Raw genomic sequence first — 26,922 nt, forward strand, 5'->3', positions numbered from 1 at the left:
TGTAGAGGTTTATGTTTACAAAGGACTTTACACACATTACTTCATTTGTTCTCTCAATAAGCTCCAAATGCAAGTATTATTACCCTCATTTCACCCATGAGCAAACCGCCATTTTGGAAGGCAAGTAAGAGCTAGGAGTCTGAGTCGGAGGGATGTTTTCACTGCACCACAATCTCTTGGGAGATAGACTAACTCCAGAGAGAGACACCAAAACTTTGGAAGATTAAGATTAGGTCCCTAAACTTTAGGGACCCTCATCCCTGTCCACACCCCTTTTCCTGGCGGCAATAAGCACACTACTCCCCTCTCTCCCTAGAGCTTCCTGTCTTAAGCCTTTTTGTATTTGCCTGGGTCAGCAAAATTGCCACAGTCTCAGTAGCTTTATGCTCCATTCAGCATTATGTCTTTGTGAACGTGTATGCCAATGTATGTGCAGGTGCATGCGGGAAGCAAGAAAGGACAGTAGGAAAAGACATGGGAGGGGAGGGCAGAGGGCAAACCCAAGAAATCTTCAGATCTACTTCCTCCCGGAGAATGAAGAGGGCCCAGGTGTGTCAGCCCCTGTCCTGGCCCGGGGTTCTTCCTTTGATCCGGAGGTGGAGGAAGAAAGGATGGGAAACTTGGTAGACAGCAATGTACAAAAGATTTCCTATAAATCTACTGTGGATATCCAATTCCAGTGTTTGGTGGGTCTTGTGTTCTTTGGATGTAGGGACAGCTCTCAGCCAGGTGGGAGAGAATTAGGGAAAGGAGGATTGTTATTTCGTTGTCCCTGAAGAGGTGAAGACTGAAATTGTACCTTTGTTCCAAAACACACACACACACACACACACACACACACACACACACACACACACACACACCACACACGTCAGCCGGGGGAAGCAGGAGGCAGGTTAAAAACAGAAGCGCGACCATTTCTTTATTAAATTATACAAAAAGGATAAAGGGGAGAGGGGGCAGCTGTGGGGCTCAGCCCCAACCCCAGCCTGGTGCTGTGAGGGGGTGGGGAATCTGAGGGAGATCCAGGGATCAGGCAGGGAGAGTGGGAGAGAAGGCAGAAGGGGAAATCTAGGAATGTGGAAAGGGATAGAATTGGATTTGGAAGAATCAACTGGGGGATGGGTGGAGATATAAGGATATGGAAAAGAAGAGTAGTCTGGGGATCAGCTGGGGAGCTCAGGAACAGGGAAAGTTCAGGAGGTGAAAGAGTAGAGAGGTAAAAATTGGGACATCTGGAGAGGGAACAGTAAGAAGGCTGGGGAGAGTAAGAGGGGGATAGCTCTGGGGAGGAATCCAGAACAGGGAGCTGGGCAAAAGGCCGCTGCACTTATCCCTCCCCATCTCACTCCAGGCCCTGTGGGGTCCTCCCCACCCTCAGCCCAGACGGCTGAGGCTCACACCGATGCCCCATTTTCTGTCTTCTGCCTTTTGGGATCGGCTTCATCCTGCAGAGAGAAAGAGGATCCCATGAGTCCCAGCCCTGCCTCATACTCCAGGGGATCTTGGTTCAGACTCTAAAGGGGTCCCAGGATCTGCTGTTCCCCCTGACATCCCCTCCAGTCCCCGGACCCAGCCCCAACCTCATCCTCAGCAGCTCTCTTCAGTGCAGGCCCCTCGTCATCTTCTTCCTCCTCTTCCTCATCTGTGAAGCCAGAAATTGGTCACTGTGGAGGGGCAAAGGTCATCTCCAGAGACCACTGGAAGTAGCCCCTGACCCTTGCTTCAGTTCTTCCACTCTGACTTGATTCTACTTCCATAGTCCCCCATCATCCCCGACACTCTTTGATCTCACCTTCCTCCTCACCCTCATCATCATCTTCTCCATCCTCTGCAGTCTCCTCCTCCTCCTCTTCTGCTCCATTCTCCTCCTCCTGTGAGGACCAGAAAACAAGATCCTGTTGGCTTGGGCACAGACCCAGTAGACTGGTCCCAGGGGAGAGGAGAAGGGACCTCAGGAGATAGACCCCCCCAGGGGTGTTAGGGTCTCGTCATGGCTCCCCACCCTCTCTTCCCCTCTGTACCTCTACCACGTCTTTCTTCCTCTCTTTCCGACTAGTCTTCTCCTCTACTTTTTCTTTCTTCTCCTTCAGGTCCTGTGGAAGGAACAAACAGGTCATCTGTCTCCTACCACAATATTCACCAAAGAGTGAAGTGCCTTTATATCACTGTCCTGTTCTCTCCTTGCCCCCACTCTCAAGACTGGAAAAAGGGAGGGCATTGGTTCGGTACCACAAGGCACCCAATGCCTCTTCATGTGGGACAGGAAAGGTGCCAAGTTTTACTCTAGATGAACTCTTCCCTGTAGGCTGCGTGTGGGAGGGGCTTAAGAAGAAACAGAAGATCATCACCTTGGTGGCTTGCTGATTCCCACCTCCCTGAACACCCCCTTCTCTGCCCCCCACCCCCCTTTGAGTGGCTGAAAAGCTCAGCTCAGCAAAGCAAATCCCTTCCATCTGCTCTGGCCCTTAATGCCCCACCCCCTCCCAATGTCCCTCCTCCGCCAGGCCCCCTCCCACTGCCCACCCCTCTGCCTTTTGTCTACCTCTGGGGCCTCTATCTGCATGTTTTCTCTTGAGCATCACTCGCCCCCACATACCTCATAGCCTCCCCCAGCTTCTGTCCCCTTTGGTCTCCTCCTTTGTCTCTTAGTCTCTGTCTCTGTGCCCCCCCCCCATTCATGCTGGGTACTCTGCTAGACATTCTACCCAAACAGAAGCAGCACTCCACTAGTGCCCTGCTCAGCTCTCAACTCTTCCTATACTAGGTCCCAAAGTGGGTCACAAGGTCAAGTACCTTCCCCTGACACCAGCCCCTCCTTCCTTCTGCAAAGTTCTTGGGGGAGTAGGGGAAGGCAGCCATGGCTAGGGTAGGAGGTCAGGTGGGGGATGGGTGCCAGAGGGGGAAAGAATGAAGAATAGGATGGAGAGAAGACATAGCGCAATAAAAAAGATAGGTAGCTTATGGCCCAAGGCCAGAGAACGAGTCTGGGTGGTCTGAGAATGCAGATGGGGGTGGGAGGGCTCACTCCTCCGGCACCCACTGCCTTTCCTCTTTACCCCAAGAGGCTCAGCACTCTCCTTCCCCCAGCCCCACTTCGGGTCCCCTGTGGGCCAATCCTATCAGTAAGAGAGTAAGAACGAATACTCATTAAGGCTCCAAGTCCTCCCTCTCCCTCCCCCTTAACACTAGGAGGGTATTTTTTGTATCCCTTTAATTTTGTGTGATCAGGTCTGATGTGAGTGTGCAACACTGTGTGCCCCAGACTCCACACATGTTTACTGAATTCTGTCTATGAGTAGGTCACTCTCTATGTCCCCATTCTGAAGGAAGATTAGAAGGGGGGGCCTAGGGAGAATGTATTACATTTGATTGGTCTATAGAAACTCTCTTCCCTTCTCCATGAGGAAGCACCTACTCTCCTTCCTTCTCTCTTGGAGTCTGGCTCCCCTAACATCCTGCTTCTCTACCCCCATTTCCCAGCCACATGGTCTGTAGGTCATTTCTTCCACCTCTTGTTCTCCTCCCTGGGGACAGGGATGGTCTCTCATCCTAGTGTCAGAAAGCTGAGATTCTGGTACAGGCTCTATCCTATCTCACTAGGAGGCCTCATGCCTCTTTAAGCAATGGGTCTGAGTTTCCCATCTGGGTCAGGGGAGATAAGGGAGGAAGGAAGGGGGAGAGAGCTACAAAGTGCCAGGGAGGCCAAAGTCCAGGGGATTGAGTCCTCTCCTCCTGTCAACCCTGCCTGGTTTGGTCACTGTCCGTCCCTAGGTTTTTTTTTCCTCCCCCAAGAGGGGCACAAGGCCCTAGTGCTACTAAGCTTTCTCTGTGCCAAGCATTCTCTGGCCTCATTTACACACTTCTACCCAAACACTGACACAGACAGACACTGATTCAAACACACACACAAAACCAAAGAGCAGTACCCAAGCTATAGTGTACACAGAGACACATGGCCTGGTGTTTGGACATCTTAACACGATATGCACCGAGACCACAAACAGCACAACAAAGACACTGTGCATTCATGACCTCTTCTCCTCCTCCCCCGCCCCCAGCCCCATCATGGCTCTAGAATCACAGATTTACAGCTTCCAGTGCTGTCTAGAGTTCCTCCAACTTCTTCATTTTACAGAGAAAACTGAAGCTTAGTGAGGAGAAACAACTTGGCCAAGGTCACCCAACTAGGCGGGGAGTGGAGACTAGAGCACAGCTCAGGTCTCCTAATTCCTCGATCCGAGTTCTTTCCACTATAACAAGCCGCCTTTCATGTGTCCCAAAGCGGATCCTGACAGCTTGGGGGCACAACCGCTCCACGCAGGGGCACATACCCATGGCTAGTTTTACGTGTAATAACACCTAACTCAGTCGCATGCCATCACACCTAGTACACTTTGCTAGGCTCCCATGAACATGCAAGCATAAGAATCTAGAGACCAAGGACAGGAACACACACTCTTGCCACCCTCCCCCACTATCTTTAATCCCATTGGTTCTGCCTCCTTTTCTTTGCCAAGCCTCAGGGAGGCCTCCACCCCCAGCTCCTCGGGCTCCCAGGTCCCCAGCTCTTGGCTTGCAGCCTCTAAACCTTGGCCCCATTAATTTCCAAATCGGCCCTCTGACAGGACTCGGCAGGCTCGGATGCGAGAAGGAAAGAAAGGCTGGGAAGAGGAAGTTGTAACGGAATGCGGGGCAGGGGCACGGGGCTGGCGTGCCCACATTCCACCTCTCCCTCGCTCTTCCCTTTTCGCCTAAGGTGTCCACAGCCTTTAGGAAAGGGGACGGCTCCGATGGTGAGAAGAGAATGCTAAGGGCCAGTGAGGGAGACAAATGGAAGGGCAGGGCAGCGAGACCGAAAATGGCCAGGCAGTGGCTCTAACCCCTGGAGAGCACGGAAAGGGTCGGGGCAGAGGAGAAAAAGAGCCAAGGGAAAAGCGGCCCCTCGAGGCTCCTGGTCCACTCGGACCTCAAACCGCTTACCGGGAGTCAAGGTGAGGATGGACAAGAAGTGTCGAGGCTAAGGAGCCGGACGCGAGGCGAAAGAAAAGTGAGGAGACAGACAGGGGGCACGGCGGAGAAAATGACCAGGTCAAGGAGGGGCCAGCGGGGGACACGGGAGAGGACTCTGGGGTCTCGGCAGCCAAGGAGCCGTAGTGGCGGCGGACGGGGAAGCTAGAGGGCGCTGGCGGGAGCTGAGGGGCCCCGGGGTATGGAGAGCCAGGCTCCCGAGCGGGCGGCGGGGGAGGGTGCCCATGGCACAATCCAGAAGCTGTTGGGGAACCGAGGGGAGTCGGGAAAGGAGCGAGGGGAGAGGCAGCGAGCGGCGCGGAGGGAGGGCGAGGGCGGCGCGGGGTGTCTGGAGGCAGCGGATCCGCGGACCCCGAGGGCACAGGGCTCAGGTCCTGGCGCCCCCCGTACCTTGGCGCTGAGCTCAGGCGCTGTCTCCACGCTCTTCTCCGACATGGTGCCGGGGCCGGGGCGGGCAGGGAGCCGGGGTCCCGGATCCCGGGAGGAGGGAGCCCCTGGACGGCTGCGGGGAGGGGGGGAGTCCGGTGGCGGCGACTGCGCGCTCTGCAAGCGCCGACCCCCCGATCGAGGACGGAGAGCGAGGTGGGGCGGGGGAGGGTCTGGAGCAGAGACCCGCAGAGAGCTGTCCTTCCTTCAGCCCGCAGGTGCACGGCTTTCGGTCCCCAGGTCCCTAGGCTCGCCGCCCCCGCACCAGCAGAGCCGCCGCCGACCAGCCGCTGCCGCCCACGGCCAGGGAACCCGCTTATAAGGCGGCGCTGCCCGACGGGAGGGGCTTCCCAGGGGTGGGGCAGGCGGGAGCTGGGAGGAGAGGGGAGGAAAGGGAAGGCAAGGCTAGGAAAGGAAAGGGGAGGGGAGGGAGATGAAAGAGGAGGTTGGAGAGGTGGGGATAGGAGGATGGAAATGAGGGGCGGAGGAGAGGGGAGAGGGACAGAGAAAGAAGAAACAGAGACCCAGAAAGAAGAGAGCAGAGAGAAGACCGACGCGCAGGGAGAGAAGAGACAGAAGACAGAGGGAAGTGGGAGAGAATGATGAAAAGGAAAAGACAAAGAGTCAAAAGTCATACAGGGAGAGCGAGCAGAGACTGAAACCGGAGAAAGGCTGATGCCGAAGGGATGAAGGGAGAGGAGGAAAGTGGAGTGGGAAGGGGTGGGGCTCTCGTTAGGTGGGCTCTCTCCAGATTTCTGATTTGGATTTCGGAGGCAGTTCTTGAGGCATGGACTAGGAGAGAAGGCCAGAGCATGCGACAACTCTTTAAATTTCAAATATATTTATTATCAGATGTTAATTATGAAAGCATTTTCAAAAATTTGAACAAAACTTATTCAAATAAATATATTATCAAATGAGATGATATATGTAAAGTGCTTTGCAAACCTCAAAAGTGCTCACATTTATACGTGATCTGGCAGAGGCCTCGGGAGCCAAGCTGGGTGGGGGCAGGTGAGAAGAATAAGTAAGGCAAATGTTTGACTGCTATGGCAAGGGACCAAAGGCCCGAGAACAGAGGAGGAAAAAGCTGCTCACAAACTTGACTTCCTGAGCCTGGCCTCCCCTCCCGATCCCCACCCTCTTGCCTTGCTTGGTACCTTTGAGGGATGGAGATAGAGGGAAGGAGGGTCCACCCTTTTAGCTGAGGAGTGAATGGAATTTGTGATCTAGCCCTGTTTACTTCACCCTTGCTGTGAGGAACATCTTTTCCATGATCCTCTGCTTTCTCCCGTCTTCCCATCTCCAATCTCTTCTCAACTCACTTCCTTCCTCTTTGTCTAGTTCTTTGCACTGACCTCTTCCTTTGCCCCCCACCCAAGTTACTCTCTGCCATTATGTTTTACCTATATCCCCTTGTCTCCTTTGAAACTTGACCTCTACTTGCATTTCATCTTCTCTCCATTCTTTCATATCATGTCGTCTCCTGATCATGTCTGTCATCCTTTCTATTCCCTCTTCTACCCACCTCTCCCCCTCATTCTGTAAATTCTCTCTTTGCCCATGTTTGCCCTTCCCAGGCAGCACTCTTATCTGTCTTCTGTCTTATCTGGCCTTATTACCTGGACCTTCCCAATCTCAGCTATTTATCCCCGTTCTGCTTAAACTCTTTCTTACTTTTTCTTCTTCTCTCCCCCACTTCTGGGGGAGATACATATTTATTAACTGCCTACTATGTGCCAGGCACTGTGCTAAGCTCTTCATAAATATCTTATTTGATAAAATGAGTCTCTCTTCAAAGTCTCTCGTCCCAAATATGTTTCCTTCCCCTCTACAGACAACCCCATTCTCCCTCATTCCATTCTTTCCCTTGAAACCCATCACTCTTTTGTAGTTCTTGGACTCTAATCTCACCCATCTCAGCCATTCTCTTCCCTTCCTAGTTTCATCAGTATATCTTGGACTAGGAAAGTTTGCTCAAGCTCAAGATTTCTGAGCAATTGAAGTGGGAGAAGAAGCTGAGAGAGTATGCTTATAGAGGGGAGAAAAGGTTCACGAACTGGGGTTTAGGGCAGGAAGTTTTATGTGTTTGTTTACCCTTATATTTTTCTATCATTATTTCCCTCATAATTTTTTCTTTATCATTTTTACTTGAATAAGCATCCTAATGTTATTATAATTATTGATGACCACTATAATATTAATTTTAATAAATATTAATAATCGGCATTAATATTTATTGAGTATGGAAATAAATCATCCTTGGGTCTCTCTCCCCTTTCTCCCTAATTTCACCTTTGCGTCCCCCTTCTCTTTTCTCCATCTTTTCTTCCGCGTCTCCCTATGCCAGCCTCCCTCTAATCTTTCTTTGACCCTATGATGTCTCTCTCTCCCAGTCCATCTTTCTTCCAAGCCTTTCTCTCTCACCCTGTTTCTCTTTCCCTCCTTCTTTCTCTCCCTGAATCCATCACTGTCTGTCGTCTTCCCTCTCCATGTCGTTCTCCTTGTCTCCCAGTTTCTCTCGCCCTCTCCCTGTCAGTCTCCTTTCCTCTCCCTCCTGCTGCCCGCCTCCCGTCCCCCTTCCCCGCCTCCCAGCCCCGCCTGCTGTCTCGGACACCCTGCTGGGTTCTTACCCCGGTTGCCCGGGTAACCACCCCGCCACACACTCTGGTCACCTCCACCCTATCTCTCCCGCCCCCCGCCCTCCCACCACCTTCCACCACCCTCCATCCACCTTCCTCCAATTTTTCCCAAGAACCAATGGGAACACTGTTGCCAGGTGGAATGCTCATTTGAATCAGCCAATCCCAGTACTCATCCGCTTGCCCTGCCTTATATGGGTATGTGAGCGGGGCCAGTTGCCCTCCCCCTCCACTCCAAGCCCTTGGGGGCTTTGGCCCCCAATTACCCGACTCCCAACCGCCCCAACACACACCGGTGATTAAGAACCCCTTCTCTCAGTCCCCCAGAAGGGGATTTAGCCCCCAGTTCTCCAACTGGGGCTGTCTGTGCGAGCAGTAGGGTGTGGGCTGGGCCCCCGGGGCGGGAATGGGAATGGGGTGTGATTGGGGAAGGGGCGGAGGGGGCTGGGATTTTTGCCCAGGGAGGGGTGTCTGGGAGCCGAGGCAGCTGCAGTGGAAAATTCCAGGGAGATGGAAGCAAAGAGAAGAAGCCGGCACTGGGAATGCTGCCTCCAAGGTCCCCTAGAGCCCCGGAGATTCAGGGAACTGGGACACTAGGGTTCCAGGGGAGCAGAAGCGAAACTAGGAAGCCGGAGACCTGGGTTCCATCCCATTTCTGGGAAGGGGGTGGGGGGAGGACGCCGGCCTCTTCTGCCTGAGATAATAGGCAGCCGTCACCTGAGTGCTTGGCCTCCAGAGAAAGGAGGTCGGAAGTGCTGGGGGGCTAAGGTTTGGAGGGTGGGGGGCTGCCACCACCGCCCGAAGGGATTCCCCGCGGAGGATTAGTCATCCCCGGGGCCTGGAAGACCTCCACTTCAATGTTAATTCTACCCTTCTCTGCAAAGGTCGTGAGACCAAGTATATCTCTCCATAAGTAGGACAGGGTACAAGACATGGTCACAAGGCTGCTGTTTTCCATAGACTATCTGGCTATTTCTAAGGCTCTTACTAGACTATTCTGGATATGTACTATCCTATGGGGATTATCGCCCTAGAGGGAGACTGGTATCTTGTCAAGAAAACTAATTTTTTTTTTTAATACCCTTTAGAGAGTGGTAAAGAGAGGAGCAATGGAATGGCATAGGAGAAATTTGCTCAGGCTGCTGTGTGGCCATTATTCCCAACCTGAATTATTCTCTTCTCATTCCTAGTGAAATCTTTTCCTCCTTAGCTTCTCTTTCCTTTGTTTCTTTTTTTGGTTTTGATTCTAAATTTATTTCTTAGAATATCCCTGACCCTAACCCCAACCTGTAAATAAAAGAGAGGTTAGGTTCCTAGGGAGCTGAACTATCTTCATTCATCAAGAATACGTTTTCTTCCCTATCTTCCCTTCAACTTTTCCTTAGCTGTTGTTATTTTTTCTCTTTTCAGATAATAAACTAGAGGTTAGTTGAGGGAGATGGAGGTCCTTCTGAACTCCAAACAAATCTAACAGATCAAAAAAGTGTGTTGCCTAAGGAGTACTCAAATAAGAATTCATCACAACATTGTCACATTTATAAAGAATACTTAACTAGAGACAAGACTATTCACCACCATTATCATCATGGCTTCACAAGACTTAGAACTAAACCAACTTGAATCTGTTTGCTTTGTCTGCCTCCCCATTTCTAGGTATCAAGTCTAAATTCCTTTCCCTAAAGTCCAAGTCCTTCAATAATCCACCCCTGTTCTTTTACTTTTATTGCTGTTTCCACAGGTCAGGACAGTCTCTCCTCCCTGTTCTTTAGTGTGGAATGCTCTCTCCCCTCCTCCTATATACATCGTATCCATTAATCTGATTCAAATATGTAAAGACAAAAACTCTTCCTTAATAGCTAAACAGTCACCATTATGAACAGATAGTTCTCAAAGAAATTCAACCTATCAACAACCATGTGGGGGAAAAATGTCCCAACTTAATAATTAGAGAAATGCAAATTAAAACAATTCTGGGAATCTACCTCAAGACCCATCAGATTGGCAAAGATGACCAAAAAAAAAGAAAATTATAATTGTTGAAAGGACTGAGGGCTGAAGAATGACAGGTGCTGTTAGAGCTGTGAATTGGTCTAGCCTTCTGGAAAGCAGTTTGGAACTATACCCCAAAAGTAATTAGACTATATAACCTTTTGACCCAGTAACACAACAAATACGATCTCAAAGAGATCAAAGGAAGATGGAAATATGCCCCAAAGTATATACATTAGGTCTTTTTGTAGTAGCAAAGAACTGGAAACTGAAGAGGTGCCCATCATTTGGGAAATGGCTGAACAAATTATAATATATGAATGTAATAGAATATTAGTATTATAAGAAATTATGAAAGGGATGGTTGAGGGAAACATAGGAAAACTTATATGAACTAATGCAGATCAAAGTCAGCAGAATCAAGTAGAAGTCTGTGTGTGACAATAATAACATTGCAAAGAAAATTCTGAAAACCTTAAGAAATTTGATTAATGAAATGGCCAGCCATAATGCAAGAAAGAACACTTATGATGAAAGCTGTTAACCACCTCCTGGCAGAAAGGTGATGGTTTTAAGGTGCAGAATGAGACAATGAGACATACATTTTTTAATATGGCCAGTGTATGAATTTGTTTTCCTTAACTATGTATTGCTACAAGTGTTTGTTTTTCCATTTTTCTTTTGTCCAGAGGTGGAATTGGGGGTTGGAGAAAGGGGATAGCAATAGTATTTAACAAGAAAGAAAAAAAAGATAGCCATTGAATCTTTTTTAAAGAAAATGCTTAGAAGTAAGCAGAACAAAGTTCAGAATGAAACATGGATGAGCAGGGCAGCTTTAAAAGTAATATATTGAATTTATTATGTATTTAAAGAGAAAAGCAAGCTGCATATAATAGCAATTCACAGTTGGATATATAATCCTCATTACTTGCTCCACTTTTATATGGAAATGCTCATTTTATTTGTTGTTTATTAAATTCTGAACAATTTTTAAAAAATAAATTCTATCCATCCTTCAAGTCCCAGTTGTCTCATCAAACCTTCCCTGACCATGCTAGCCATCACTGATTTTCCTCTTCTCTGAATTCCTGCAGCGTTTATATATAGTCTGCATCATAGGATTTATTACTTTATTACACACTGGCTACTCATTGTTCTTTATGTTTGTCTTTTCTCCCCAACTAGATTAGGAATCATATATGATGCTTGTATATTTCTAACAGTGCCTAGCACAGTGCTGGATATATAGCAGAAGTTCAATAAATATTTAATTGATTGATCTTCTAGTCCAACACACCATCTCAAAATCTTTATTTAGGCATAGAACTGTTTCATCTATTAATCTTGGAGCAGGCTGGGGAAAAATCCCATAATTCTAGGCTACCAAGTATAATTTGTTGTATTGGCCTCTAGCCAAAAGCCAAATTGCCTTCTGTCATGGTATGACCCTGCTTTTCCTCACTTCTTTTTTCTTGCTCTTTCTCAAATTCTGTTGTCAGGCTCTAGCCTCTCCTCCCAGATTATATCTGGCTCTTACCTCCTCCCTAGTTAGTGATGTACAAGTCACAGTCTCTCTTCTGCAGTGTGAACATTAGTACAGTTGGATTTAAAACTAACCAATGATCAGCCACATGTATTGGAAGATGTCACCCAGAACCTTGTCTAGCAATAAATCCCCAAATTTGGGGAGTCACTGACTAGGAAGGGAAGGCAAGTCCAATGTTCTTAGTATTAGTTTCTAATTAGTAGGGAGTTTCTCTTTTCAAACAGAAAGTGAAATTAGGAACTCTCTATTAGAGTAGGGGATACTAAGTCTAATGAAGAGGCCATGACATGTCTTAGGGCCTGTCCAGGGCCATAGAGAAACTCCAAGAAGCCTAAGGATAGTTGAAGCTATAGGACCTGCTTGCTGAGTTTGATGCAGCCAAGCAGTAGACCTCTAATAGCAATTTAATATCAAGGATATTTAGAAAGGCAAAGGCAAACTGTAGAAGTTCTGGAGTGGCAGATTCCAAGGGAAACAGATTCTGGGAAATGTGGACCTGAAAGCAAGTGGGGAAGACATGTTCCTCATTATAAAAGTCTGGGTGATGCAAAGGGAGGAAAAGGCAGTAAGCTGGACTTCCAGGCTTAACTCTTTGAGTTCAGTGACTCTAGATTCTTCACCTTGAGGACTAAATTTCCTCATCTTTTATGAAAGGAGTAGACTGTGACCTCTAAGTTACCTTTTAGTTCTGACATTCTATGATTCTGTGAAATTAGATTTGATTAATCTAAGTGACCTATAACTTTCCAACTATCCCAGGAAGTTTTCCACCAATAAAAGTAGAATGTATATTCGTTTGTGGCAGAGACTCATTTTTGTGTTTCTCTCCTCAGCATCTAGCACAGTGCCTAGCGTAATAGGTGCTTAATAAATGCTTGTTATTATTCACTTCCTTTTTGGCTTAATTCATCATAGTCCTTCTCCAGAATGCCTAACCTATTTTTTCTTATTCTTCATGTCCCTTTCAAAACCTTCTCACACTTCTGTGTACTATTCTGTAACTGGAATGATATCTCATTACCCAAGCCCTCATCTCTCCACTTCTTTCCATCGCTTGTTAACACCAGTTTTTCTGAAAAACTCCCCTGTGCCCAGAGAGGGTTAGAAGGGACTTAATAGCCCTTGATAAAGTTCTTTAATAAAACTTTAGAGCTGGAAATGATATGAGAGCATCTAGTCCAACTCTTTTTTTATGACTGAGGAAAGAGTTACAGAGAGATGAAGTGACACAGGTTATTCATTACCCATGAGTAACAGAGCCAGGAGTAAAGCCCGGATGGCTTGACCACTAGCTCAGTATTCTTTTTTTCATACCATGCTTCATACTAGGCCTATGTTCTGTGTCCCTTCCTCTTCCCCAGGACATTATTTGTATTTATTTTTATAAAACCCTTTTGACCCTCTCAGATATGCATATATATGTATAGAGAGATACATATATTTATATATGCCACTTAGACCACCCTGAACATCCCTGTGTAATATTCAAGGGGTTCCTCATTTAAAGGATATACAGACTATGTGGGCAGCTAGGTCACCAGTAAATGAAGTGCTGGGTCTGGAATCAGGAAGACCTGAGTTCAAATCCAGATTCAGACATTTACTAACTGTGTGACCCTTGACCTTGGGCCAGTCATTTAACCCTGTTTGTCTCAGTTTCCTCATCTGTAAAATGAACTGGAGAAGGAATGGAAAATTACTCCACTATCTTTGCCAAGAAAACCCTAAATGAGGTCATGGAGAATTGGACCAACTGAAACAACAGACTATGACAAGGGCCTATAAAATGTCTAAAATCATACAAGAAACCTTGAAAGATATAATAACCTAAATGTATCAGACAGGCTTCCAATTATTAATATCAATTGAGGATTAAAAGAACAGGTAGAAATGTGCTTGCCAAAGCTGATAGCCACTTTCAGGGAAGCAGTCTAGTTCAGATTTCAAACTGAAGGATTCCCATGATCAAAGGATAATAGGATTATAGATCTGGAGGGCAAGGGCTTCCAGCCATTCCTATTTGAGGATAACATTGTGCTGATTCCATGAAGTGATGCAACTCTACAGAATCTCCTAAATGAAATTCATAATCATTCAAAAGTGTTTGACCTAATTATCAGCATGGGAAAAACCAAGTAGATATAGATTGCCTATTATCTACCCAATGTCCAGTTGAATGGACAGACTAGAGACCTTGTCCATTAATGCATGTATCAGGAACAGATGTTGCAAATGGACAATGAGCTAAAACCAGAATTGAACAAGAGGTAGACAGTGAACAGGATTGCCTCTGGGACATTGCACAGTGCTTTTATGACCCCAAGCTTTTTCCTTAAACAAAGGCCCATTTTTTAAAAAATTACTATCTTATTTTTGTATCACCTTCACTTCTAAATATATCCCACTCCCTCCTTTACCCAAAGAGCACTTTAAAAGAAAGGGGAAAAATAGTTCAGCAAAACTACACAACATATCAACTAAGTTTGACAGTATGTATAGTATTGCCCTACATCTTTGAGAGACAAGAAGTACATTTTCTCATCTCTTCTTCAGGACCAAGCTCAGTCATTATAACATAGTAGTTGTTTTATTTTGTTTAGTTCTTTCCATTTATTTTGCTATAATAATTGTGTACATTGTTTTCCATGAAGTGATGTTCTGATCATTTCACATAGCATCAGTTCATATAAATCTTTCCATGCTTCTCTTCATAATGGTAATTTCTTAAAACACAGTAATATTCTATTACATTCATTACTACAATTTGTTTAGTCATTCTCCCAAATTCTGGGTGTTTACTTTGTTTCTAGACCTTTGCTACTACAAAAAGTACTTCTATGAACATGGTGGTGTGTACAAGGCCTTTTTTTTATATCTTTGACCTCCTTTGGAGTATATGACCAAAGTGGGATCTCTGCATCAAAAGGTTTGGGCATTTTAGTCACTGTCTTAGCATAATTCCAAATTGTCTCCATAATGGTTAGACCATTTCATAGCTCCAACAGTGTTTTCCTGTTTTTCTACAACCATTCTAACAACAACTAATCTCAATTTTTGTCACCTTTGCCAATTTGTTGAGTGTGAAGTAAAACCTCAGAGTTGTTTTGATTTGCATTTCTTATAGTATTAGTGAACTGGAGGGATCTTTTTGGTCTTTCTGAGAACCCTTTGTTTATAATCTTTGACCACTTAAAGACTGAGGAATGGGTCTTGGTCTTATACATTTGTGTTAGGTCTTTATGTCTTGGATAGTAGACTATTATCAGAATGATTTGATGCAATGATTTTTTTCCTCCCAAATCAAGTTTCCCTGCTTATCCTAATTGTCTTGATTCTGTTCTTGCAAAAACCTTTCAATTTTATGTAATCTAAATTTTTTTCTATTTTCTCTTTTTACTCTGTTGCTTGTTTGCTTAAGAATTCACCCCTAGCCATGAAAGGAACTTGATCTAATTCTCTTCTTTTTTTTTTTAAAGCAATTGGGGTTAAATAACTTGCTCAAGGTTACACGGCCAGTTATTTTTTTCATGTGGGTGCCCAGTATCTGAGACCGGATTTGATCCTGGGTCTCCCTACGCCTGAGGCCAACGCTCTTACTCACTGCACCACCTGGCCGCCCCTAAATTCTCTTCTTATTAAAAAAAATGTGATTTTAAATTAATTTTTAAAATAGATTTTAAAATAAATTTAATTTAAATAAAATAAAATTTAAATAAATTTTTAAATAAAAAAATATTCAGGGTGCATATCCATTTGGACCATATTATAGTATATGATATAAGATGTCATTCTAAACCTAATCTCAAAGGCCCATCTTTTTTTTTTTTACCAATATTATCCCAGTGATTTTGTGTGACTTCTAGTAATTAAATACTCCTGTCTTTAAAGAAGTGAAATTGAGGATTACCCAAATGGCAATGGAGAGGCATTTAGTAGGTGTGAGTAGGCAGGAGCAAGTCATTACAAATGTGGAATTATATAGGAAAAGTGGTATGAAGGAGTCATTAGATAAATGTGCTGCCAGAGGCTAAGTAAGACAAAATATGTAAATCACTTTGCCAATCTTAAAGGGCTACATAAATGCCAGCTATTGTTATTATTGTGTAGTGAAAGTGAGGGTCATGCCCACATGCTTCATTGGTGTGTTAAGAGAGCCCAAGGAAGGCCCCCAACATGTTAGGTGGATGCCCTGGGGTGAATTTGTGAGAGGACATGGATGAATCCCATGCCATTAAAGGCATGAATAGGTTTAGATTTTCATTTTTGGAGGGATTGATTGCAGTATTAAATATATACAGACCATGGGATTAGTACAAAGGACAACAAAGAAAAAGAGAAAGCTAAAGTGAAAAGAGATCTGTACACAAAGGTTAAAAGTCAATATGTAAATATATAACAATATATAATGTTATATGTACATTATATACATATATATATATATATATATTTGTTTGCATGGATTGGATTGTAAGTTCCTTAAAGGCAAAGACTATCTTTTGCCTCTTTTTGTCTTCTCAGTGTTTACCACTGTGCCTGGCACTTACTAGGCTCTTAATAAATGTTGATTGATTTAACCTTGAGGAGAGAATTCTGAAAAGGCAAGGATTAAAACAAGAAGTCTGAGGAATTGAGCTGAGATTATCATCATTATTTTACTGGGATTCCTCCACTGATTCTGATAGCAAACTTAATACTCCAGTGACCATGTTAATTATAATTTCTCAGAAAGATCCAAGAGATTCCACAATTAGAAGAAATTGACAGTTTTCCTAGCTTCTATGTATACTTGAAACTTTTGTGACTATTGTCTTTCTTCAATCCCCACTTTACATCTATAAATGCACTTATCTCTTAATATGAATTATATAAACACAGCCTAGTTTTATATTGACAATGTTTTTATTCTGCTGTGTCTATAGTGGATTTTTCTACAGCACAATTTATTAATGTTGTGGTGTGTACAAGGCCTTTTTTTATATCTTTGACCTCCTTTGGAGTATATGACCAAAGTGGAATCTCTGCATAGAAAGGTTTGGGCATTTTAGTCACTCTCTTAGCATAATTCCAAATTGTCTCCAAATTTCATTTCTCTGGGGTCCTGAGGGCCCTGAAAATTCCCATAGAGGGAAATAGAATTTATGAGATATCTCAAGTCTGGTTTCTGAGAATTTCCATTTTCTCCTTCTTGGGATTTGGGCACCTAAACATTTGCAACATTCAAGAAACCATTAGATATGATAGAGAGGATGAGATCTGGATGCTGGCATGCAGAAGCAGCCACTTCTATTTCCTTCCATTGTCCTTAAGGTTGAAAGTTCTTGCTTGGCATGAAGTTAAGTGGTGCCAAATTTTGGTAATAGGATTGAGAGATTAGGTCAATCACAAAACTGCCAAAGCCAGAGACTGTTTGCAGTCATCAGGAACAGAAGAAGAAGAAGAAAGGTTCTGAAATCTCAGCATCCAGAAACCTAGAAACTGAGATCAGTCCTTCAGAGTCAAGAACAGGGCAGCCACGACTACAAGAGAGTCCTTTCTCACTGTGCTTTCCCTTTGGTATGGTCCCTGATAGCAAGATGAGCGCCCAGGTAGGCAACCCTTTCCCTTAATCTTTTTTATGACCCTAATACAAGACTTTGCCCCTTTAAATCCAAAGAGTCTAGGAGAGAAAATGGGAGAAAGCTTTGAGAAATGTTTGGGGGCAGAGATATCCACGCAGAAATATTTTAGTCCTTTCATTTCCTATATGTTGAGACGGTATATTGAGTGTTTATGTCTTATAATTGTAGGGGAGGTTGATAACTTAGAGAGGAAATTCCAAGATACACAGTAGGAGCTCTAGAATTAGATTTCCTATTGCTGATATTTTGAGCAATATTCCATATCCCTATCCCATATCACCCCCTAGTTAAATTCCAAACCAAGCCAGCATCTCTGCTTGAAGCTGAGAGGGAATAGAGGGAATGGTCTCAACATTTGCAGGCTGAGTGCCCCCTGGTGGCCAGTAGAGGATATTTTAAGCCTTTACAAAAACCACTGGAGGCATGTGCAGGAGAGGAACTGAGGTAGTAACTAGGTTGGTAGCTCAAGAAGACCACCACCTAGTGGACAACTTCGATATTGCACTTCCTGGCTGGATAATTAATATAGTGGCATCCAGGCTATTAATGAGCTGATTAGAACTTTTTGCTGTGCAATCATTATTGCTGTTTGTCCTTCATTCTCAAAGAGGACCAATTACATAATGAGGATGATGTCTCAACTTTCAAGTGAGTTGGATTTAAGTGAGGCAAAGCTATGCAAAGTCATCTACTTCACTCTCTCCTCCAGGGTCATCTGAGTGCAGTAATAAGGCATAGGTCAGAATGACTGGAGATGACACCAGATGCAGTGGGACACCTTGACCTTTTTAAGCTAAGGTCTCAATGGTCTACAATTCCACTACTGCAAAGCCCCAAATGCCAAATGTTCTATACACAAAGCTTTATATCTGTGCCTCCTTTATCTCTAAGGCTACCAAGAGAAGGAATTGACTGTGTGACTCTGTATATCACCTAAGCAAAATTAAGAAGCATGGAATTAATACTTTTTAATGACAATGATGATTTTAAAAAATAACAATACCACCAATCCTACCATTTACATAGAATTTTTGGGCTTAGTGTTAATGTTGTCTTTCATGACTTGTGAGAGGGGGGACACCTTAACTCTCAGTCTTTTAGGCTATATTTACCCACCTTTGTTTTTTTTTGCCTCTACCCTTGCTCTACTGTAATGTCATATGAACCCATCATTTGGGAAAGAAATTTGGGATTATATTTTAAGTCACTAAATATACCCAGAGATTCTATTCCTGAGGGTATATACCCTAAATTGGGGGGAGGGGGGTCTTATAGGTACCAAAATTATCATAGAAGTACTTTTTGTTGTTGGTTGGTTATTGTCCTTCACTCTCGAAGAGAACCAAAATGACAATCACTATACTAGAGTCAAATTTCAGAGTGTCCAGCTGTGGTTGATCAGACTAGTATGTGCTCAGATGCTCTGCCACAGGTTGGGTACAAATAATCTGTCTGAACACTTGGAGTGGATTCTCTAAGTTTTCACATCCTGTATTTCCTTTGACCTGTTTCAATTCTGCTTTGTTCATAGAGCACAGCACCTTCTCTGATGTGGGCACCCCATGCTGAACAGTCCTGTGCCGGGGTCTCCCATATCACATAATCAATTCCAAAGTTCTTAAGAGAGACCTTGAGAGTGTCCTTGAATACAAGGCTTCTTCTGACCACTATGTGAATGCTTGCCCTGTGTGAGTTCTCTATAAAAGTCTTTTTGGCAAGTGTACATTTTACGTTCAAACCATGGGAGTTGTGCTTTCTGAAGCAGAGTTTGAATGATTGGCAATTTAGTTAAAGTAAGGACCTCAGTGTCTGGTATAATATCCTGCCAGGTGATCTTCAGAATCTTCCTAACACAATTCAAATGGAAGTGATTCGGTTTCTTGGCATGGCTCTGGTATACTGTGAAGGTTTCACAGACATATAACAATGAGGTCAGCACAATGGCTCTGTAGACCTTCAGTTTGGTAGTCAGTCTAACACCTCTTCTCTCCCCTACTTTCCTTCAGAGGCTCCTAAACACTGAGATAGCTCTGGCAATGTGTGCATCAACCTCATTATCAACGTGTACATCCCTGGAAAGTATACTACCAAGGTAAGTGAATTTATCTATAGCATTCAAAACTTCTCCATTTGCTGTAATCAATGGTTGCATGCATGGATGGTGTGGTGGTGGCTAATGGAGCACCTGTGTTTCTTGGTGTTGATTGTTAGGTCAAAATTTGCACAAGCAGTAGAGAATTGATTCATACTTTGTTGCATCTCAGCTTCAGTGACTTCATTGAGTGCACAATCATGCACCAACACTCCCTCCGCTTTGGTCTTGACTTGTAGCCTTTTCAAGTTGAAGAATTTACCATCAGTGTGGTAGCTGACCTTGATGCCATGTTCTTCCTCATTGAAAGCATTTGACAATATGGCTGAAAACATCCTGCTAAAAAGCATGGGGGCAAGCACACAGCCTTGTTTCACTCCATTGGTGACTGGGAAGGCACGAGAGCATTATCCATTAGCTAGAACCCAGGCAAGCATGCTGTCATGACATTGACATACAATGCTGATGAACTTCTCTGGGCAACCAAATTTTGATAATTTTCCATAAGCCCTCATAACTGACAGTATCAAAGGCCTTGGTCAGATCTATAAACATTGTTTACAGACCTCTGTTCTGCTCCTGGCATTTCTCCTGGAGTTGTTAGGCAGAAGATCAACTGTTCTTCCGCCCTTTCTGAAGTCACACTGGCCCTCAGGTAGATGACCATCTTCCAGGTGAAGGATCAGCCTATTAAGGAGGACTCTGGCAAGAATCTTGGTGGCAATGACTAAGAGACAGACCCCTCCCCCCCGCCCGTGATTGTCACAGGACAATCTATTTCCTAGAGACAATCTATTTATAGAGATGGACAATGGATGCATCCTTGAACTCCTGGGGAATAACTTCCTCTTGCCACACATAACCTGGAAAATTTCAGTTAGCTTTCATATGAGCAATGGCCTCCCTACCTTGTAAATCTCAGCTGGAATAGAATAAGCATCAGGTGCTTTGCCACCTAAAAGGAGCCTAACAGCATTCGAAACCTCTTCTTCTATTGGAGCTTCAACTAGGGAGGGATTGACTTCAACCTGAGGTAAACAGTCAATGGCCTCAGCTTTGATTAATGATATTCTGTTGATAACACAATGGAAGTTTTCAGCCCATCTCTCTAGGATCATGTCCTTATCACTAATCAATGCATCTCCATCAGCACTGAGTAGTTGAGACACACCATAGGCCTTTGGCCAATAAGTAGCCTGTAGGGAATCATAAAAGTGCTTTGGATTGTTACTATCAGAATAAAACTGAATTTCATCTGCCTTCTTACTGAGCCAAGAATGCTGCATCTCTCTAAGCTTTGCTTGTACATTACTTTTGATGGAATTAAATGCTGCCTTCTTAGAGATGGATGAACTATCTTGCTGCTAAATGCTGTGGAGTTCTTGTTTTTCGTTTAGCAGCTTCTGAATTTCCCCATCGTTTTCATGAAACTAATCTTTTAATTTGGCAATGACTGAATTGTGATATGTGAATGAAATTTTTAAAATTTTTAAAGCAAATGCTATTTGTCTTTTGTTTTTAATAATAACTTTCATATAGTATTTTAAAGTTTGCATAGCATTTTACATATATCTCATTTAATTTTCACAACAAAATTATGAATTAGGTACTATTATTATCTTCATTTTACAGATGAGGAAACTGAAGAGAGATTGTGACCTGTACATGGCTAGCAAACATCTGGGGGCAAGATTCAAACTTAGATCTTCCTGACTCCAAGTCCAGCACTTTATCAATTACATGATTGGAATATTATTATAATATAAGAAACTATAATGCCAGTGACACTAATTTCAATTCCTGGGGAAATTCTAGAACAGATCAATAAAGAGATATCTGATAAACATCTAAAGAAAGAAGTGGATATTGCTAAGAGCCAGCATAACTTCAGCAAGCACAAATCATGCTAGATTAATTTAATTTCCTTTTTTGATAGGATTACCAAACTGGTAGATGAGAGAAGTGCTATAGTTCTAGTTTACCTAGAGTTTAGCAAAGCTTTGATAAAATATTTCATACTTTTCTTAGAAAGAAGATAAAGAGTTGTAGAATAGACTATAAAACAATTTGCTGGATTCAGAACTGCAAAAGGTTGTCCATAATTCCCCATCAGTATGATAAACAATCTCCAGTGGAGTATGCTAGGATTTTTGCCCTGTGTTAGTTAACATGTTTTGTTGGTCACTTGAATAAATATGTGTGTATGTGTGTATATGTGTGCACATGCATATGTGCATGCAAGTCTGTGTATAGACAGGCTAGAACACTGGGATGACTTCAGTAATATCATTATTTTAAAATGATCAATATAAAGCCTTGCATTTAGGTACCAAAAAAAATCAACTTTACATGTACAAGATGAGGAAATCATGGTCAAACAGCAGTTATTTTGAAAAAAATCTGGTGGTTTTAAGGGGACTGAAAATGTATTTTTAGTTAGATAGCCTTCCTTCTCCCTAGATGTCATTGGTCCATTTAAAAAAAAATGTCCTCATTAGGGCAGCCAGGTAGCACAGCAAGTAAGAGCACTGGCTCCAGTGTCAGGATGACCTGGAGATCGAATCCCAGGCTCAGACACTTAGCATCCACCCAGAAACACCTGGCCGTGTAACCTTGAGCAAGTTACTTAACCCCAATTGCTTAGGAGCGGCCAGGTGGCTCAGCGAGTAAGAGCACCGGCTCCAGTGTGGGGATGACCTGGGGATCAAATCTGGGCTCAGATATTCAGCACCACACCCAGAAATAATAACTGGCCATGTAACCTTGAGCAAGTTACTTAACCCTGATTGCTTAAAAAAAATATGTCCTCATTCTGGATTTTAAGGCAAGCATGCTCTGATGTCTTTGTAGTTATTAATTACTAAAAATACAATACATTTCTCATTGATTAAATCAATTAGCTCTGAAAATTCACCCCCAGTTTATTAAATATTTCTTTAACAAACTGGAGAAACCTCTTTTTCCACAAACAATTGCTCATATCTCTAGAATCATGCATGATTGGTCATTGTAATGATTAGAGATCTTAAAGTCTTTCAGAGTTGTTTGTTTTTATAATGTTATCATTGTGTAAATTGTTCTGGTTCAGTTCACTTTGCTCTGGATAACATGCAAGTTTTCATAGTTTCTATAAAACTGTTCTTTTTATCATTCCTTAAAGAACAATAGTACTCCTTCATATACCACAATTTATTCAGTCATTACCCAGTTGATGAGCAGGCACCCTTTTAGTTTGTAGTTCCTTGCCTCTACCAAAAGACAGCAGCCAAAGTCTTTCAAGAATTCTTCTTGTGATTTTTCCCCCCTCAAAATAAATGTTTGAAACAGTTCTCTCAGGAAAGAAACCCTTTTTATCCCCTTTATTTCTGTACCTTCACTCAGTCTCTCTGAGTCAATAAAATCCAGTTTCCTCAGAATGATTGCTAAAAAAATTTTTTTAAAAATTCTATTGGCTCTTTGTGGGATAGGCTATTTTAACTGATATTACATTTCTCTTGGAAGCCAAATTTTTTAGGCCCCTGCAAAATCATTTGAGAGTTCATTAAATCTACATTTTAATACAACACACTTTTCATAACATAAAGACCCATCTGATAGGCTGCTTCAAATAAAAAGAAAAATAAAACAGTAGCAATAGTAAAAATAATATGTGACTATTGTACTAATACATTTGTCATTGTTTAGTCATTTCTGTTGTGTCCCCCTCTTCATGACACCATTTGGGGTTTTCTTGTCAATGATATTGGAGTGTTTTGCCATTTCCTTCTCTAGCTCATTTTACAGATGAGGAAACTGAGGCAAAGAAGGTTAAGTAACTTGCCCGAGGGTCACACAGTAAGTTGCCTGAGGATGGATTTGAACTCAGAAAAATGAGACTTTTAGTTCTGGCATTCTATCCATTGCACCACCTAGCTGCCCCACTAATACATGTATAATACTACATTGACACATCAAAAAGTACAAAGCAACATTATATATAATTCAACAATGAATTTCATCTAGCTGAATGAGTAACCACTTCTGTTCTTCCTGCAGCCCTATGAATTAGCCTATTTATAGGCTGAATGGTTCTCATTCATTTACTATTTATTGCTATTTCTCTATATATACCTAAAATGTTGATAGTTTAGGCTCACTACCAATATTTCTACATTTTATGGCTTGTCTTTGTATTCTAGGGAACTCAGTATATGAAATTTTAAGCAAGAAAGTTACTACCTCTATGTTCAGCCTTCCCTCCTTGCCTGAACTGGGACCTTCTCAGGCCTAGAAAAATTTTTGGATTTTTGTATACAATTTCAGCCTTATTGGAAACTCCACCTTTTTCAGGAGCTTTGTACTAACTGGAAAACAAGCTGAGCTTCTGCAATGTCTTGAGCAACTGCTGTTTCAATGTAGCAGTTTCTTTTGAGCATCTTTTAATAGTATTCTTTCATATCTAGATGAAAACCTGCTTCAGTATCTAGCTGTTTTTTTTTTTTAAAGCAATCGGGGTAAGTAACTTGCTCAAGGTTACACGGCCAGGTGTTTCTGGGTGGGTGCTAAGTGTCTGAGCCTGGATTCGATCCCAGGTCATTCGAGCTCTGGGGTCAGTGCTCTTACTTGCTGTGCTACCTAGCCGCCCCTAGCTGTTTCTTTATATCTAAAATTTGAAAATCTTGATTTCTTATAAATGTAGGCCTTCATTCTACCTTGTTTTCCAATTTCTTCTCCAAAGGGGATATCTCATATTTAAACTTCTTTGTTTGGTTATCAAGTCTCTCCAATATTCTCTAAACATCAAAGGTTTTCAGTAAAATTCCGTTATCTTGCTTCATTTCTTTTTCTTTTTTTGAGGTAATTGGGGTTAAGTGATTTACCCAGGGTCACACAGCTAGTAAGTGTCTGAGCCTGGATTTGAACTCAGGTCCTCCTGACTCCAGGACAAGTGCTCTGTCCACTGAGCCACCTAGCTGCCTGAATCTTGCTTCATTTCTTGAAAACAAATTTGGGGCTCATACCATCATTTGTTTCTTCACACCAAGTCACCTTCCTCCAAACTAATCATTATTCTCCTCTCACTACACTATTCAGTGGCCATCTAGTCTACACTTATAACCAAAACCAATTCTACTTTGCTTGTTATCTTGATGGTGGTGTTCTTGCATCCAGTTGTTGTAATCTGATAATGAAGACATTTGCACTATTTTTTCTGGTCTGGAATGACCTCTATCCCTAACACCATCCTCACATCCTGATGCTGATTCTTTGGAATCTGGCTTCTCAAAAGTCAACTCTCTATTACTCTTCTGGGAACATTCATTACTCACATGCCCACCCGGCACAATTATAATGGAAGACAATTCCACTTCTGGCATCATAATGGTAGTGAATTTTTCTCAGATTTTATTTTTTATTTTATTTTATTTATTTATTATTTATTTTCTCAGAATTTATTAAGCAGTTATTAAGCACCTACTGTGTGCCAGGCACTATGCTAAACACTTTATCATTTGATCTTGTCTTTCATCTTCCCAATACGACAATTTTTCTATTGCTCTGTCTTTCCACAGATTCTCCGTAAACTTCTCATCGCTGAATCTGTTCTTGTTGTGACTCTTTTGCTGTGTTCTTTAGCCCACGTGTGAGATGATGCTCCAGAGTTCATCAGGATTGGGTCACTCTTTGTAACTGCACACCTGCTACATACCTTATGGACTATTTTCATCAACTAGTGGAATTATGGTGACATTCATTGCATCTCAAGTACAATGAGGGTCATATGGATGTCCTGTCCTCTCCTTTCCCTACAAGCATCTACTTCCATTCATTCTCCAGGCCAGGTACTTGGTTGTGCAACTTTGGGGATCTAGCCTCTCCCTCACTCAGAGATAAGCCATCTCTTTCTGCTATAGGGGAACGGTAAGGTATTTCTCACAGGTGGACTATTACTTTCTAACTTTAAAAATCCTGTCAATTTCCTTGTTGTAATGTCCTCTTTTCTCATTATAAGTTTTTCTCTCCTAACCAACTCCTTGTAATGTAATGCCAAGGAAAGGCAACTTCCCAAGGTTCAGAATACCAGCATAGGTGCTCTCTATTTTATTCAGTGACAAACCAAGAACAGAGAAGATCAAAACATGACATCATTCAAAATACAGCATTTACTAAGTGTGATTAAATAATCTCCAAGTACTACCCCACCCCAGGACCTTGCATTCATTCAATCAATTACAAAGTCCCTGTTCTAAATACTACTCCACCCCTAGGCTGTACCTTCATTTAGTCCACCACAAAGCCCCTCTTCTCAAATGGAGATTAGTTTCCAAACATAAGTACAGTACATTCATTTGTTCAACCATAGAACACAAAAAGGTCAAAAGTTCCCCACCCCTGGATCACAATTGAATCTACCCCAGAGTTACATCAAGTTTAAGCACAGCACTTAATACCCAAATGGAGGTCTTTTCTTCATCTTGACACAAGGCAAGTTCTCAGCAATCTTAGTTCCTGGGGAGACAAGGCTTAGCAAGGCCACAAGATACATTGCCAGTCCCTTCATTAATTCATCCTCTGTCTGTAGAACAGTCCTAGAACCCCTGAAAACATTAGCAAAACCCTCTCTCAGGATTTCTGTAAACATACAACAAGAAAATCCTTCTTCAGGGCTTCTGAACCAACAGAAAGGTTCCCAGACCCCTGCAACAACAGCACTGTCCTTCACCAGTGGACAGTATTCACTCTGTCTGCAGGACAGTCTCCAGACCCCTGCAACAACAGTACTGTCCTTCACCAGTGGACAGTATTCACTCTCTGTCTGCAGGACAGTCTCAGGAGCTCTTAGCCAACAGCCAGGTTCCAGGACTTCTTCAACAAAAGGACTGTCTTTCACCAGTGGACAAATCTGGCAAAACAACATCAAAACAGACAGACAAAGTACCAGCAAAACAGCCATGTCTCTTCAGTCCTTGGCAGCTCAGGGGGCAGGTCTCAAAAGTCCAGGGCAATTCAAAGTGGCCCCCAACAATCCTCTCAGTCTCTCTCTGCCCCCACGAGGTGCTGCTTCCAAAAAAGTTCTTCTGCCTCTCTCTTGTCTCTCCAAATCTACGTCACCAGCTCCTCCCAGTTCAGGACTTTCTTTTCACATCAACAAGTCCATCCCACAGGTGGGATTAACAAGCTCTGGGTTTTAACACAATCAATTTGAAAACCAAGCCAATACAGGGGAATCTTTATATTCCATTACACTCACACTCCTCAGACTCTGAATGGGATTTGTAAATTAGTTCCCAAGTATTATTTCCTTCTGTTAGTGTATCAGTGTCTCTAGTGTTTTTGTTGTTGTTGGTTTTTTGGGGTTTGTTTTTTTTTTTGCTTTTTTTTGGAGGGCGATTGGGGTTAAGTGATTTGCCCAAGGTCACATGGCTAGTTTTTGTGTTAAGTGTCTGAGTTCATATTTGAATTCAACTCCTCCTGACTCCAGGGCCAGTACTCTATTCACTGTGCCACCTAGCCGCCCCATGTCTAGTGTTTTTGAAGCATGGTAATTCACATGGTAGCTCGTTAGCTGAGTGGTTTTCCCAGCATTGACCTTAACAG

At 43.1% G+C, this 26,922-nt stretch overlaps 3 protein-coding genes and 1 long non-coding RNA gene across 7 annotated transcripts in view; 1 reads left to right on the top strand and 3 right to left on the bottom strand.

Annotated features, from left to right (window-relative positions):
• EMG1 (EMG1 N1-specific pseudouridine methyltransferase) overlaps nucleotides 1-26,922 on the bottom strand; it is a 370,137-nt gene that overhangs the window by 322,181 nt on the left and 21,034 nt on the right. The window lies entirely within an intron of this gene.
• The window catches only part of TPI1 (triosephosphate isomerase 1), a 204,943-nt gene that overhangs the window by 156,981 nt on the left and 21,040 nt on the right, over nucleotides 1-26,922 (bottom strand). The window lies entirely within an intron of this gene.
• PTMS (parathymosin) lies at nucleotides 897-5,770 on the bottom strand. Of its 2 annotated transcripts, none has more exons than XM_069101598.1 (5): nucleotides 5,422-5,770; nucleotides 2,025-2,096; nucleotides 1,808-1,874; nucleotides 1,584-1,645; nucleotides 897-1,448 (listed from the first exon to the last, which is right to left on the bottom strand). In XM_069101598.1, exons 1-5 carry the CDS (start codon nucleotides 5,464-5,466, stop codon nucleotides 1,398-1,400), a joined length of 297 nt encoding a protein of 98 aa, XP_068957699.1. In that variant the 5' UTR covers nucleotides 5,467-5,770; the 3' UTR covers nucleotides 897-1,397. The 2 variants fall into 2 exon arrangements, with proteins under 2 accessions (XP_068957699.1, XP_068957698.1); XM_069101597.1 differs by having other exon boundaries at nucleotides 1,796-1,874; nucleotides 5,422-5,767.
• Nucleotides 4,512-26,149, top strand: LOC138171991 (uncharacterized). 3 transcript variants are annotated; one of them, XR_011171020.1, is made up of 3 exons: nucleotides 4,512-4,994; nucleotides 19,259-19,344; nucleotides 24,897-26,149. It is a non-coding gene; the product is annotated as an uncharacterized lncRNA (long non-coding RNA). The 3 variants fall into 3 exon arrangements; XR_011171021.1 differs by lacking the exon at nucleotides 24,897-26,149 and adding an exon at nucleotides 20,977-21,572; XR_011171019.1 differs by lacking the exons at nucleotides 4,512-4,994; nucleotides 24,897-26,149 and adding exons at nucleotides 8,541-8,655; nucleotides 20,977-21,572.

The sequence above is a fragment of the Petaurus breviceps genome, unplaced genomic scaffold (genome assembly GCF_028583685.1).
Source record: "Petaurus breviceps papuanus isolate PSGF00001 unplaced genomic scaffold, PetGlider_PUasm1.0 470, whole genome shotgun sequence".
Classification (NCBI taxonomy): Eukaryota; Metazoa; Chordata; class Mammalia; order Diprotodontia; family Petauridae; genus Petaurus; species Petaurus breviceps.

Excerpts from the sequence above, each read along its gene's own strand:
- PTMS (XM_069101597.1), bottom strand. The coding sequence starts at position 5,466 with ATGTCGGAGAAGAGCGTGGAGACAGCGCCTGAGCTCAGCGCCAAG. Across the intron at positions 1,875-2,024 it reads GGAAGAAAGACGTGGTAGAG|GAGGAGGAGAATGGAGCAGA; the intron begins GTACAGAGGGGA and ends TGGTCCTCACAG. Across the intron at positions 1,449-1,583 it reads AGAGAGCTGCTGAGGATGAG|GATGAAGCCGATCCCAAAAG; the intron begins GTTGGGGCTGGG and ends TTCTCTCTGCAG.